The sequence below is a fragment of the Mesoplodon bidens genome, assembly GCF_964165515.1.
Source record: "Mesoplodon bidens genome assembly, chromosome: 2".
NCBI lineage: Eukaryota > Metazoa > Chordata > Mammalia > Artiodactyla > Ziphiidae > Mesoplodon > Mesoplodon bidens.
Genome location: NC_138177.1, coordinates 103,225,330 through 103,239,573, shown reverse-complemented (window position 1 = coordinate 103,239,573; position 14,244 = coordinate 103,225,330). Strand labels below are relative to the sequence as shown.

Sequence of the window (14,244 nt, the reverse complement as noted above, 5' to 3'; positions counted from 1 at the left end):
GAAGTTGGTTAGATATCAGCAGTGCCTAACTCCACCCATAAACCGGGACAGAGAGTTTCTCTGGGCACATCTAATGTGTGTGAGCTCTGCTGTTCAAGGGGAAGCCTGGAAAGAGGCAGACAAGTGCAGGCTCATGTTCTCTGTACTGTCCTGTGGATGACCAGTCTGTTTCCATCCTCCTTATTTCAGAGAGCAGCAGGCACCCTCCCAGAATCCAAGGGCACATGCCAGTTTTCCCTTTATAGAGGAAACTTGGCCTGCAAAGCCAAGTGTTGACACAGAAATAGCCAATGCAGAATAAGGCCTCTGAGGGCCCCAAACCATCCCCCATCTAGAAACTCAACCGAGAGAAAGGATGTGTCATCACAGAGGTTCTTAACCTGGGGTCTAGGAGTTCCTGTAGGGTCATAAATGTGCTTCAGGGCTCAGTAAGTTCCCCAAAATGCGAAGAACGTAGGAAGAGAGGTAATAGGAAACAATGGTGTATTTTTATAGGAAGAAGGTACGTGCGTTCATCGGATGATCAAAGGGTGAGATGTTTATGAACCACAAAAGACTAAGAACCACTGATTTGGTGCTTCTCAGAGCTTTCCTAGAATTCATGCTAACAGAGGAATCTCTAACAATCACAATTCAATTAAATTTTCCAGAGAGTCTATGTCTTAGACTTTTTGGACCATGTCCTCTGGGAGGTCCACCCTTCTGCACATGTCTTTCAGACTCTCAGAGTCACCCTCAGATACAGGGTCAATGCTTACCCTTCCTATGGTGGGACAAGGACGTGGCTTAGGACCTGGGAGAGACACCCTGAGACAGGATGAGCAGGACACTCACCTCTTGCCTGCGACAGTGGCATCACCTGACGTCACTGTGCTGTCCCCAGTGAGCATCTTGAATGTGGTTGTTTTGCCAGCTCCATTCACTCCCAGGAGGCCAAAGCACTGAGGGAGAACACACAGGAAGGTCTGGAGTGTCAGGCCCTGGGGCAAGTGTGTGGGGTGGGGGGAGGCATTTTAGGCCTGTGCTGCCTTTGTGGAGGTCACTAGCCATGTACGGTGTAAGGCAGCAGAATGTGCCACTTTGGCATAAGGATGCTTTTGAGACGAAGGCAAATGAGAAGAAGCAGATATAAGAAAAGCTCTCTGCCCTCCCCACCCTATTTGCTTCAAAGCAGGACATAAATTTACAAGGTGTTTCCCTTGTCTCTCTACCAAGATGGACAAAATTTAACCACTGGAGACAACTTTAGACTCTTACCAGCTTGGAGATGAAACCAGAGGAATCTATATAACAAACATTAATAACTAGCCTTTAATCTACCATTAGTTACCCATATACTTGCCTTCCTACAATTTGCCACCCTAGAAACTATAAGTCCCTTTCCTTTGTCTTGCAACTTCCCTAACAATGTATTGTTCCTTTGCTAAGATGCTACATAAGCCCAAGTTCTAACCACCCCTTTGGGGTAGTCCTCTCCCTTGTGTATGTACGGTACACATGCTAACAAACTTCTCTTTGTTTTTCTCTTGTTAACCGGCCTTTGATCAGGCCAGTTGACAGAACCCCAGCCCCAGAATCTAAGAGGGTAGTAGAAAGGAGAAGTTTTCCTCCTTGACAGTGGCTACTGAGCACTTGAAATGTATCTACGTGTGCTATAAGGTAAAACACACACTAGATTTTGAAGACTTAGAACAATAACAAAAAAGAATGTAAAATATCTCATAAATAATGTTTTATATGAATTACATGTTGAAGTGATACTATTTCAGATATATTGGATAAAATTAATGATTAAGATTAATTTCACCTGCTTTTACTTTTTTCCTGTGGCTACTAGAAAATCAGAATGACCTGACCTATGGTGGCACGTGTTTTATGTCTACTGGCCAGCTCTGCTTGAGAGGAGGCCAGAGACATGCATAGGAGCTGATTTTCTGAGGCCCTTTCACATGTGGCCTGCACAGTACCCACCTCTCCGGGGCGGACTCCCACACACAGCCTGTCCACCGCTGGGCTGGAGCTGCCTGAATAAATCTGTAAGATCCAGAGAAAGTGAACTGAGGACTGAGAGAGGGTTAAGTAGGGAGGGTAAGAGAGCAAAGGATGGTTTAGGCGAAGGTTACATTTTGACACGAGTGTGCAGAGAGGTGCTGTGAGCACTGTCTCGAAGCTGACCCCCTGTGTGGAAATGGAACGGAGGAAGATTAGCGGGGCTCAGTTGCAGTGGCTGTCACTGAGGCCCTGTGTCCGTGCCCAAGATGAACACTAGGGAAAGTGCATTGAGTGTTCTTGGAACACAAGTTATAATACAGAGGTTTTATAACCTCACATAAAATTAGGGAAAGGAATTGCTTGGATAAGCATATTGCTTATTCTACAGAAGGCAAATTACAACGTGGTGCCATCCCTGGTCCAACGGGCACCTCCAAACTAACACGCCGGCAACTATTCCCTTACCTTGGTTAGTTCATTTAGCCTTAAGATATCAGTTTTATTTCCTCCACTAATAATTCTTTGTCTTTCTTCGGCCACATCATCATCTTCATCTATGATAGGCTCCTTAGCAGGCTCGGTAGTCCTAGATGAAGAAAAGAAGACAGAGTGGGCTGGTGTACAGCATCCTTGGCACTGTTCTTTTCCTCTGACATTCTTCCCATTCCCTGGCTTCTGCCCCAGCCTGGCCTTCCACCCCCGCAGGCTTGAACTCTCAAAAGGACTCCCCACAGGAGAAGCATTAGGCAGAGAGGGCAAGTGCTCGAGTCCAGAGTCTGCCCTGGGCTCCAGGCCTGGCCTTCCCACGTGTGACTCTGGGCATGTCACCGAACCCCTCCAAACCTCACCTCCCTCAACCATAAGATAGGGAGGGGCTGGTAAGAGTGTGTGCCTCATGGGATTGTGGTGGAGATGCACTTGGCACAGTGTCTGGCACAGAGTCAAGGCTCCTAACCTGAGAGCTGTTATCATGAAAAAACCCTTCATCTATGGCAAGCACTCAGCAAATGATAGTTACTAGTGCCCAAGCCTCCCACTTCTTTTAGTCCATCAGGTTATCTCATGACCCCAGCCATAGTCCTCCATCAGCTGTACGTTAAAGCCCTAACTCCTCAGCTGAAATCCCAGAGCCCTGCAGTCAGGCTCCACCTACTCTTCCCACCCACTCTCCCATTTATCTCTTGGACTAACGCCTCCGCCAACCATTTGATCTACCCATGGTCCCCAGCCCACGTTAGCCCTTCCCAGCTCGAGCCCCCGCAGGCATCGCCAGTGGCTCAGTGTTCTCATTCTCCTGCCCTGCGGAGCAGAATCCTCCTCGTCCTTAAAAGCACAGCGTCTTCTCTGAAACCCTCCCTGAGCACCTTGACCTCCATGTTTTCCTTCCTTCCTCCCTGGCCATATCCAGTTCATTACTAAGTATTGTCTAACAGACTTCCTACTATTTATCCAATCAACTTCTTTTACTCCATCTCCTAATACCCCCATTCCTTTTCAGGTTACCACTGTCTCATGCCTGGGTGCCAAAGCGGGCTCCTGTCTGGTCTCTCCCCTTCTAACCCCGGCAGATCATGTCATTCCCCTGAGCAAAACACCCCAACAGCTTTCTGCTGCCCTCAGCCTTAAATTCTAGGTCCTCACCAAGGTGGGGGCATTTCACCACCTGGCTCTGCCCTCCTCTCCAGGCCTATCTCTCATCCCCCTCACCCTCTCCTTTCATGGACATCCTGAACTCCCCACAGGCAGGCATGTCCTCTACCAAGAGCACCTCTTCTTCCTCCCTCTCCTTCCTCTCTTTTCCTGGTTGCTTCTCAGTATGGGCATGGCTGTCTTCTTGAAGCCAGAGACTGTGGAAGACTTCTCTGGTCTTCTTTCTGGCCTAATGCGGCAGGACATGCTCAATGGTGCTGACACCAGAGTCTGAAGCTAATGAGTCTGTTTTAGTAAATAATTCCTCCCCCTCTCCTGCCCCAGGCCCCCTAAGATGTGGTCAAAGCTGCGGGGGTCCTGTAAGGGCAGAGGCTCCCGGGGACAGCGACTCCTCACACTGTCTCTCCCACACTAGAACCACGTACTGGCCATGTTGTTTTATTCTAAGTGTGCTGACACTCATTATCTCATTCAGTCTCTTTCCAACAATTCAATTCCCTGTGGATCAAAACCTAAAGACAAGTCCTCTGAATCTTTATTTACATGTGAGCACATTCAGCCTGAGAGGATGAGAGGATAAGAGACAAACACTGTCAGGGAAAGCTTCTTCTGAGTGCCCCGTGATTTGCAATCTGGGCCTCTGGGCTGAGCCCAGTAAATGTCAGTCTGGGTTGCAGAGGGGGCTGCCTTCTGGAAAGTTGACCACCCACTTCAGAGTGATGCAGGGCCTCAGGCAAGAGCATGGGAAGAACGGCACAGCTGGGGTGGGTCAGGGTTGGCAGGAACCCCCTTCTTCCCCAACCAGGGGGGCACAATCACTGCCCCACCCGCTCCACACTGCACCTGGCTGCCTTCACCCCGAATGTCACCCCCATATTACTCCCTTCCTTCCCTGCCCTGTCCCCATTCTCAAATCTCTAACTAGCATAGGGGCCCGCTTTGTCTATTTTCTCATGAATGCATAAATCTATTTCCTAGTACTTTGGATACCAATGAATCATTATCGTTTGCAATGCGCTATGATCCAATTTAATATGACTATCTGTTTCTTAAATGAATGGGATTAAATATTAGTGATTGAAATTAATAGCATTGTATTTTAAACACTTTAAAGTTTAAACTTTAAATACGAACAAATTCTCATGTGCCTATTTTAATGTACCTCTCCTTGTATTATTCAGAACAAGCCAGGCTTCGAGAGCATAAAAAACTTTATGGAGTGGGGCTCATGAGGAAAGAGGTGACCACTTGGATGTGAAATCAAGTTCCCTGACTGACAGGCACAAGGAGCTGGCCTTGGTACCCTCAGGGCAGTGGCGCGAGCGTACCATAGGCTGAAGAAGAATTGGTTCTGGATGAGGAGGGTCAGGAGGAAGTACACGAACCCTTCTACTGCCATGGCAACCAGGTTCTTCCCAATCAGGTCCCACTGGAACGGATTTGAAGAGTGCTCCTCACCTGGGGATGGAGGCCACCGGAAATCGACAGGAATTAAGTCCACTTAACTGCCCCAGCTGTCCCCAAAGACCTAGTTACAACACTAGGCTCAGCTAGACTAGGCCTTATGCAAGGGATTAAGTCAGAGCCAAACCCGAGTCTCATACCGGCTCCTCAAGTGAGAGCAGGGAAGAGTAGGAGCTGCCCTTGACCCCTCCTAGCCTCCTTAGCCATGGGAATGGAGGCACTCTGATTCCTTCTAGTGTCCGGAAAATCCCAGACCAACCAGGTGCCCCCAGCCCCAGCCCAGGCTGCAGGAACTCCCACTGCAGCCCTCCCGGCCTTGGAGGATCCAGGGCCATGTGACTGCTACCCACCAAACCGGGCATAGACGTCTGTCACAGCCTGGCTCAGTGCCAGGTCAATGAGGCCCCGGCCCAGGCAGAAGTGGGGGAAGATAAGGAGCAGCTTCCTCAGCACGGCACTGAGCCTGAGCAGTGTCTGAAATACAGAAAAGCAGGACAGTCAGTGATGGAGGCCAAGCTTGGCTGCCCCTCCTGAGCGGGGTGGGGCCTGGATGCCCTCACAGACTAGGACCAGTGGAAGGCCTGTAGCCAGAGGAGACGTAGCAGCCAGACTGGCTACCGGGGGATTTGTCAAGCAGATAGGAAGTTTTGGAATACTCACAGGAGGTGCCTCTAGCCGGCAGCCTGCTTGAGGAGCTTTCGCTGCAGACTCACTTTGACAGCACACAGGAACCCTCTAAGGCTTTTGTTACCAGGAGAGGCAGCTGCTGGGAGTGTGGCCCAAGTCTCTCTCCTTTGGTACAGCTGTGAGCCACACTGGGGGCTGAGGCTCTGTCACTGGAAATATCTTAGCCTAGCTTGTACCAAACGGGAGAGGGGCCCTGAGCATCTTCTAACTCTGCTTCTCAGCCCCCACAGGACAGCTACAGCTGTCTGCAACTGTCACCAGCAGAAAAGATGGCTGGAGACTTCCCCTGGTGTCTGGGTTGAGTTGTGGGGACTTGTTTTCAGGTGGTAGAAGGTGCTTGCTGCCTTAGCCTCAAGTGTCAGGGTCAGGCAGAGGGGACACTGAGGGGGTGAGGCTGACCCACTCTTCTGGCCCATCCCTGCTGCACAACCTCCTTCCTCTCCAGCCCCCGAACTTTTGCTTACGTTACCCCATCTCCTTCTATCTACCCCTCCCCACGGTCCCACCCCACTATTCCTGGAAGGAACTATGCTCTTTTGCCTCTAGGTCTTTGCACTTGCAGCTTCTATTAACCATTGCTATTAGCTGGAAAGAATGCTCTTTCCCCTCCTGCTCTCTGGCAGATTCCTGCCCTTCTTTAGAAAGCTAGCTCAAATAACCCCTTCTCTCATAAGCCTTTTCGGGTTCCCATGGTAAGATATCCAATCCTCTCTTACAGGACTTACCACATTGCCATGGTTAATTATTTTTTTACCTGCCTATTTTCTGCACTAGTCAGTGGTCCCCAGAGAACAGGAACTGGGTCCAAATCATTTTGGTGTCCTTCCTCAACACCTTACACATGATGAGTTCATAGTAGGTACCTCACTGTTTATTAAATGGGATAATAAAATCCTACTTATTCCAGGCCAGGCTCAAACTGAATTCCTCTACCAAGATCCTCTTGACCCCCATAGTCCAGCTGTTTTGGCCCACTCTGGTCTGTAGTGTTTTATCTGTCTTGCTCCTTTGATGTTCTGCCATACACTGTCTTATGGAATGTCACGTACTGTGGTTTATATCAGTTCCTAACTTGGTGTGCAGGTCATTTGACTGGAAGGGGAGTTCCTGGGGCCACGCTCATTTATATCAGCACATCCATCACATGGTGCTTACCTAGTGGATGCCTCTGGGACCTGGGGAGCCTCCTGTGGCATCCTGGGAATTTCTGCAGCACCTATTCCACAGTTTAGGTGAAAGAAACCAGCTTTTTTTTTTTTTTTTTTTTTTAATGCAGGGGAGGGGGTGTGCTCAGTAATTGTTGGCTAAATGAGTGCAGCCCGCAGGAGGGAGGATGTTTTGAGTTGCTTTAAGCTATTTAATTATTCTGAAGTAACACGCTCGCTTAAGACTTAGTGAGCTGTGAGCCTGTGACAAAAACAGCTCTGAAGAGCAGCATTTTCAGTCTTCCAGGATTCTCTGACCATTGGCAGAGTCTGTATTCTCATCCACCTCCCTTCTGGGGTCTGACTGTCACATGGTACGTTTTTTTTATCAGTCATGGGACAGATGGGGTTTTGCTTCTTGTTTAGTGGCCACAGAAAGCCTGACAAGGTCAGGGAAAGAGTTGCTCTCAGGAGGCCATTGGACTGGGTGGTTAGTGCAGGTTTGCTTTCGGTCTTCCCAGCAGGGCTCAGAGGCAGGAGTGGGGACAGGGGCCACAGGACGTCTATGCAGATGCTCTGGCTGGTACCAACCCTCTCAACTTCAAAGACCTTCTGAGAGAGGGAAAGGCTAGAGAGGTGCTGGGGACACAGGCACACAGGAGAGCCCACCGATCCCTGGGTATGTTCCCAGGACAGTCATGGCCAGGGCTCAGACACAGGGGACTGGGAGAGGGAATGTGGAGCAAAGACAACCCTGTAGTCACCACCACTGTTTTTAGGATTCATTCTTGTCAGTTCTTTCTGGGCAAGGAGAAGTCTGGGGGTGTGAACGGGACAACTGAACTTCATAGCTCATAAAAATGAGTCACTCAGCACTACAAATTCCTAACCCTAACCTCAGGATTAATTTTCATGTACAATAGTATATGTTACTCTGTTACAATATATGTAAGAAATTGGGAGAAAGGTTATATATGTATTTGCTTATATGTCTCTAGGACACATAAGAAACTCATATGAAAGGTTGTCTCTGGAGAAGAGAACTAGGTGAGTGGGAAACAGGAGTAGGAAGGAGACTTTTCATTGTACGCCTTTCTGTTCCTTTTAAATTTTGAAATCACATGAATGCATTACCTCTGTGTGTGTTTGTGTGTGTGTGTGTGTGTGTATAAAACCTAACACCCAAAGTCCCCAAGGAAACCTTCTTGAAGAAGTAAGAAGATCTAAAAGCTTAGGATTATGAAAGGTCATTTATAACTTGCAGAAAGGGCTCAGAAAACCATGACACTCAGAGCACACAAATGACCAAGGAGCTTAAAGAAAAAAAGAAAGGAAGGAAAGAAGGGAAGGAGGGAAGGATAAAGGAAAGGAAGAAGCAACATTCATTTATACACTAAGATTGTACAGACACAGTGCTTGCCTCTGGCTCTGCTTGACCATCACACTCTCCAGTATCCTAATAATCAAACAGAGAAGCTGAGAAAGTCATGCTTACCCGGTTATTCTCAAATAATTCCAAGATGAAGGTGATGGCACTACTGTTGATGCCGATGAACAGATTAGCACAAGATAAGGCCACATAGGCTGTGCTGGGGACATCAAACAGGAAGGATGCTGGGTACATCATGGGAATGACTGCCCATCTGTGTGAAATGACACAACACAGTGGACGGAGTTCCAATTTCCATTCCATCTACTGTACCCCTAGATAGAATGCATTCCCCTCTCACATGGGGTGGTATGTTTGAACTGGTGAGAGTCCTGGGGAAACTGAAGAGATACTTCTTCCCTTGGTCTTTGCTCTTCATCTTTGGATGGAGATAACAATGCCTTTCCTGACCACCTCACGGAGTTTTTGTAAGAAGCAAAAGCTGTGAATGTATTTGTAACTGATAAAGCCTCACAGAACATAGGAGTGCTCTTCCCACTCTAGTCTGGCTCAGCAAAGCTGGGCTGAGATCCCAACAGGCTCATAGTTCATTGTAGCTGACGTGTCACAGTCACACTGGTTCCTGAATTCTCTATTTCCAAGAGAGATGAATGGAGACCATTGCTCTGGCAAGACTCTACTGGCCCCCAATAGGTAGGGCCAGGTATCATGATCTCCATTTTACAGATGAGGAAACTGAGGCCCAAATGGGGTGAATTACTTGCCCATAGTTACATACATAGTAAGTGGTGGGCCTGGATATAAAGTTGCATGCTCTATAATTCTACTGGACTTAATCCCTGTGTTATCCTCTGGCCCTGACCCAGAGCAGCTTTTCAGGTGCAGTCTCCCATGTGCAAATAACCCTTGGCTGGTACAGGAGACACTGAGATGGATGGACTGGCCACAGATGAATGAGAGTCAGAGCTGAGTGAGGAAGTGGGGAGTGATAGATTCCCAGACTTTGGTCAGGTCACAGTTTGAGTGGAAGATTAAGATTCAAGCCCTGTGGGGCGTCTCCATCGTACCCGAGTGGATGAGTGGACTGAGCTGCAGGAATCCCTCTGTGCGTGGAGTTGGAGACAGAAGCCAGACAGCTTCCTGGTCAGCAGCCGCAGACCCTGCTGGGAGCTGGAAGCTGACCTTGGCACTGCAGACCCTGGTTTTCTGTCTGAACTGCAGCCTCCTCCCCTGGCTTCCCTTTGGCAACATCAGCTAATGGCCCACACAACTCACCCGTACAGCATGAGCAGTGCGACCAGGGCTGGAAGATTGTCTGAAGAAGTGTAGGCTTTCTTCTGAAACCCGATGAAGATGCCCACCACCAGTGCAGCGCTCACAGTGTAATTCATCTTGAAGAGAGAAGAAGGGAGGGAGGCACTTAACCTCTCTGCACCTCTGCTTCCTGTTCCGCAAAAGGAGGGCTGGGCCAGCCTCCTCCAGCACTTATGTTTTGGGATTCTGATTCTATTTGTCTAAACATTTCTTGGCTAGCGAACGTATGTTAAGTTGTCCTTAGTCCTCCTACCCCATGCCACCCCCACCTCCCTACACAGGAGGGAGGGTACAGTCTGTATCTTTTGAAAGAATGAATTATAAAATTCCACCTGATCTCTCTTTCTCTCCTTCCAATCGATCTCAAAGTCCTGTTGATTCTACTTTCTAAGCATGTCTCCAGAATTCAGAAAAACTTAAAGTGTAATCCTTGGCCTCACATCACTTCCTCCCTTCCCTTCGTACAGAATTAAGTCCTAAAGCCAGCAGGCTTGACAGGGAAATGTGGGCAGCCATGGAGGGGTGGGGGGGAAGGGAGAAGTCAGAGTGGTCCCAAGCAGAATGAGAGCCTAAGAAGGGTGAGAAGGGCATCCACGGAGGTGGACTGGTGTGCGGTGTTGGAGCCCCAGTGGGGTCAGGAGGGTATCTTTACAGGGGGCTGATCTGTTGCGGGATATCAGAGCCAGAGCAGCATGAGGAGGACCTGCGCATGGCGGGTGGCTGGAGCAGGGAGAGGAGCGTGTCCACACAGGGGAGAGGGTGAGGGCAGAGATGGGGGCTTATTACACACAGGTGTACTGCTCACGTAGGTACATGAGTCAGGGGCAACAGAAACCAGGTTCTCACTTGTGCAGAAGGGAGTTAAGAATATGGAAAGACAGAAAACCAGAGGGAGCCTGTGGTGCTGGATTGGAACTAGTGGTTTTAGTGAGTGTTTTGTTCAGTGTATAGATAGACAGAAAAGTATAGATGTAAATGTGTGTATGTCTGTGTATATACCTGCATATCTCACCTAGTTCTCTCCACTGAGAAGGCTTGGGACCAGTGAATATATCTGACACTGAGATCTTGGTTTTTGAGGGACATTTTCCCCTGGAAGGAACCAGAGCTCCTTGGGGGAGACGGTTGATTCCAGGGTAGGGCTGTGGGGAGGAACATGTTGCTGGGCAGAGAACTTGGAGGTACTCAACGAACGGGGGGACACAAGTCAAGAGGGCACAGGAGCCAGCTTGAAGTGGCTCCAACTGGCCAGACTGGGGATAATCTGAGCACCAACATCAGTAAGAATGGTATCAGATTGTAGTCTGTTGATTAACACAGGAACCACAACTCCATACAGGCATAAATAAATACATGAATAAATGGAAAGCTTGATAACAAAAAAACAGAATATTTATATAACTTCAAAGTACATCTCTCTAAATTCTTATTAATTATAAGGAAAAAAGTAACTTTACAGTGAAGAAGCTCAGCAGACACCATCTTAATGAAGTAACTGAAGTGACCATCATCAGTAATAGGACAAATTGAAATCAGAAGCTACCTGACAGGATGCACTGAGCAGGACAGAGCATCCCTTCATGAAACTGCTGCCATGATCCAAATCCAATCATGAGGAAACATCAGGCAAACCAAAATTAATGGACTTTCTGCAAAATAACTGGCCTATGATCTTCAAAAGTGTCAAGTCATGAGTGTCAAGGAAAGACTGAGAACAATCCGAGGCTGAAGGAGACTAAAGAGTCAGGACAACTAAATGCAATGCATGATTCTGAGCTAGCTATTTTTCTATAAAAGGCATTATTAGGGCAATTGACAAAACTTGGGTGGGCTCTGAGGGTTAGATGGAAGTGATACATCAGTGCTAGTTTCCTGATGTCGACAGTTGCATTGTGATTGTATAGGGTGAGTCCTCGTTTGTAAGAGGTACACATTGGAGGTGCTGGGGTGTGTATGTGTATGTGTGTATGAAGGGACATCTTGTTTGGAAGTTACTCTCAAATGGCTGAGGAAAAGAGTTTTGAACGGTGTTTACAACGTTTCTGTAAGTGTGTGGTTGTTTCTTAATTTAAAAGAAAAGAAAAGCAGATGATATATAAAAATAAGAACTTACAGCATCGTATATGCGCTGCGTGAATGATATAAACAATGAGTATTTGTTCATTTATTCAACAATGACCCCCAGGCCAATGTTATCTTTTTGCCACTGGCTAAGGAGGGTGCTTAGCTCCAATACCATAGCTCCTTGAGTTCAGATTCCAGGCCAGCCTTAAAATTCTAGAGCATCAGGAAGCCTGCTGGCATCATAGTCACTGTCTCCAAACCCTTCATTAGGCTGCCAAGTGTCTACTTTGCTAGTGTCATCTCCCATTCAGACACCCATTCTGTCCTTCTGTCCACCAATTTCTCCTTAGGCTCAGAGATCTCTGTCTGTAGTCAGGCACACACATGGGTCAGCCCCAAGTGTTAAATCTATTCCTTGTCTTAAAAAAAAAAAGTTGAATGCAAAAACCCAGCACTTTAATAGCTTTTCAGTGCAGGTGAGCCTAGCTCCTCTCATGTTTTAAGCACAGGGCCAACTTGGGTGGCTGCAAGGGATGTTCTCATCCAAGGTGAGGTTTATTGGCTCTGACCTCCTCCCCATGTGTTCATAAGTGTTTCCTCATGTAGACAGAAGAGAGGAGGGAAGATTAGTTGGTACTGAAGATTTCTGGCTTTATATTGTTAAGTGATGGCTGCTTAGTAAGTTGAGTAAGATATTTGCCATCATTATTAAAAGTCATAGTGGAAAAGGTTGTTTGTGTTGGTCTCCATCGTGATATACATTATCATCACCATGAAGTGGAGACTCACGTTAGTCTTAGAATGCTGAGATAAAACAAAACATCTTGTTCCCCAAGACACCTGGAATAGACTGGAGTTAGTGTCATAACAACTCCCACATTATAACCAGGCCTTCACTGTCAAGTCATTTTGACCCTGTGGCCTGTCGTAAGGTAACCCATCCTGACCCCTCTCTTCCCCCGCCAATCCTGACTGTGAGAGAGGTGGTAATCTGCTGTTGATTTGATAAATAATTTTTTCTTCATGTTCACCCAAGTGGTAGCTAATCTAATATAGTGAAGTTCTGGTTGGGTAGGCAAAATAAGGCCACTGGATAGGGTTCCCAGATTTAGCAAAGAAAAATATAGGATGCCCAATTAAATTTGAATTTCAGACAAACAACCAATAAATTTTTCAGTGTAAGAATGCCATATTTCGGGGGGGGGATTAGGATACACTTATACTAAAAATTGTTCATTGTTTTTTCTGAAATTTAAATTGAACTGGGTGCCCCTTATTTATCTGGCAACTCTACCACAGAGCAGTTTCCAGTTTACCCCTTTGAGGGTGGGGTGGGACCTAACAAGAGGATGTATGTGAAGGGCCTCTTGATATCATCTCTTCAGCTCCCGGTTATTCTCAGGAAGGCCAGCCTCAGTGCTGCAGAGCAGTGATTATTTGGTGCATCAGAAGGCCCCTTGTGCAGGGCCTACAGAGTTCCCACTCAGCAGTTGCTAAGCTGTGCCCTGCATCTTTCCCCAGCTTGGGCCCTGGGCACATCACCTTCCAGCAGCCCTGGCGGTACGAGAGCCCCACCCTGCCACGTCCCTTCAGTCAGAGCACACACAAACACCCACCCACCTTGGGCCCATGGGGGTGAGGGAGGTGCTAGGTCCTGATACTTACAATGTCCCAGAGGAAGTTGGTCAGCCAGTAGGTGGTGGGGCTCACTCCACTGACAAACTGGAGGTGCTTAGCTTTGTTCACCCTCTCCTGGATCAAATAAAGGACAAAGCTGGCAGGGACGAAGGACATGGCAAAAATCACACAGATGGCCACCACAGCATCCACAGAAGTGGTCAGCCTGCAGAAGGACGGGAGACAGAGGGAGAGAGGCGAAGGAGGAGCAGAAGCAGGAGAAGAACAAAGTCAGGCTCTCGGAAGCCCTCACCAATGCCAGGGAACCGCCTCCAGAATCCCCTTCCCCAGCCTGAAGCTTGTCAGCTCACTTAACTGTGTAAATCAAACTGGGTCAAGGGTAAATGGATATTTGTGCATTTCCTGTTCTACATTAATGTTGAATATTAAGGTTAATATCAAATATTGTCCCCTGTTAATATAAAAGTCTAGATACATTTTCTTTTTATTACATTTTCTAATTATTTGTTGATTGTGTATAGAAACAGATTTTTACATTAATCTCATGCACTGCAATGCTCTTATTAGTTCTAATAATTTGTCTATAGATATTCTTGAATTTTTATGTAGATAGTTATAGGGTCTGTGAAAAGAAATAAATTTTTAAAAGAAAAATTTATCTTTATTTAAATTATCTTGTTAAATCATGCTTTCAAGCAACATCATAACATAGGGAAATGTTACATTATAACATAAATTTAAGTAAAAAGGGAACAGGCTGATTATACAGGATCTTGGATCTTATTCACTCTTTCCCAGATCAGATAGAAAGCATCTGGCTAAGGGGGAAAGTGTGGGCTGAAATCCAACCCAACCTTCACATACAAGCCATGCACTCTGGTGTAAGCCAGTGCCCGCCTT

General features: G+C 47.2%; 1 protein-coding gene across 1 annotated transcript in view; it reads right to left on the bottom strand.

The window, feature by feature from the left end:
• Positions 1–14,244, bottom strand: part of ABCA4 (ATP binding cassette subfamily A member 4) — a gene marked incomplete at its 5' end in the record, with an annotated part of 129,497 nt that overhangs the window by 11,444 nt on the left and 103,809 nt on the right. Inside the window, 8 exons of the mRNA XM_081223844.1 lie at positions 835–941; positions 1,972–2,034; positions 2,458–2,578; positions 4,971–5,100; positions 5,457–5,580; positions 8,434–8,581; positions 9,604–9,719; positions 13,372–13,549. Coding sequence (XP_081079970.1) covers positions 835–941; positions 1,972–2,034; positions 2,458–2,578; positions 4,971–5,100; positions 5,457–5,580; positions 8,434–8,581; positions 9,604–9,719; positions 13,372–13,549 — 987 coding nt within the window. The remainder of the gene's footprint in view (positions 1–834; positions 942–1,971; positions 2,035–2,457; positions 2,579–4,970; positions 5,101–5,456; positions 5,581–8,433; positions 8,582–9,603; positions 9,720–13,371; positions 13,550–14,244) is intronic.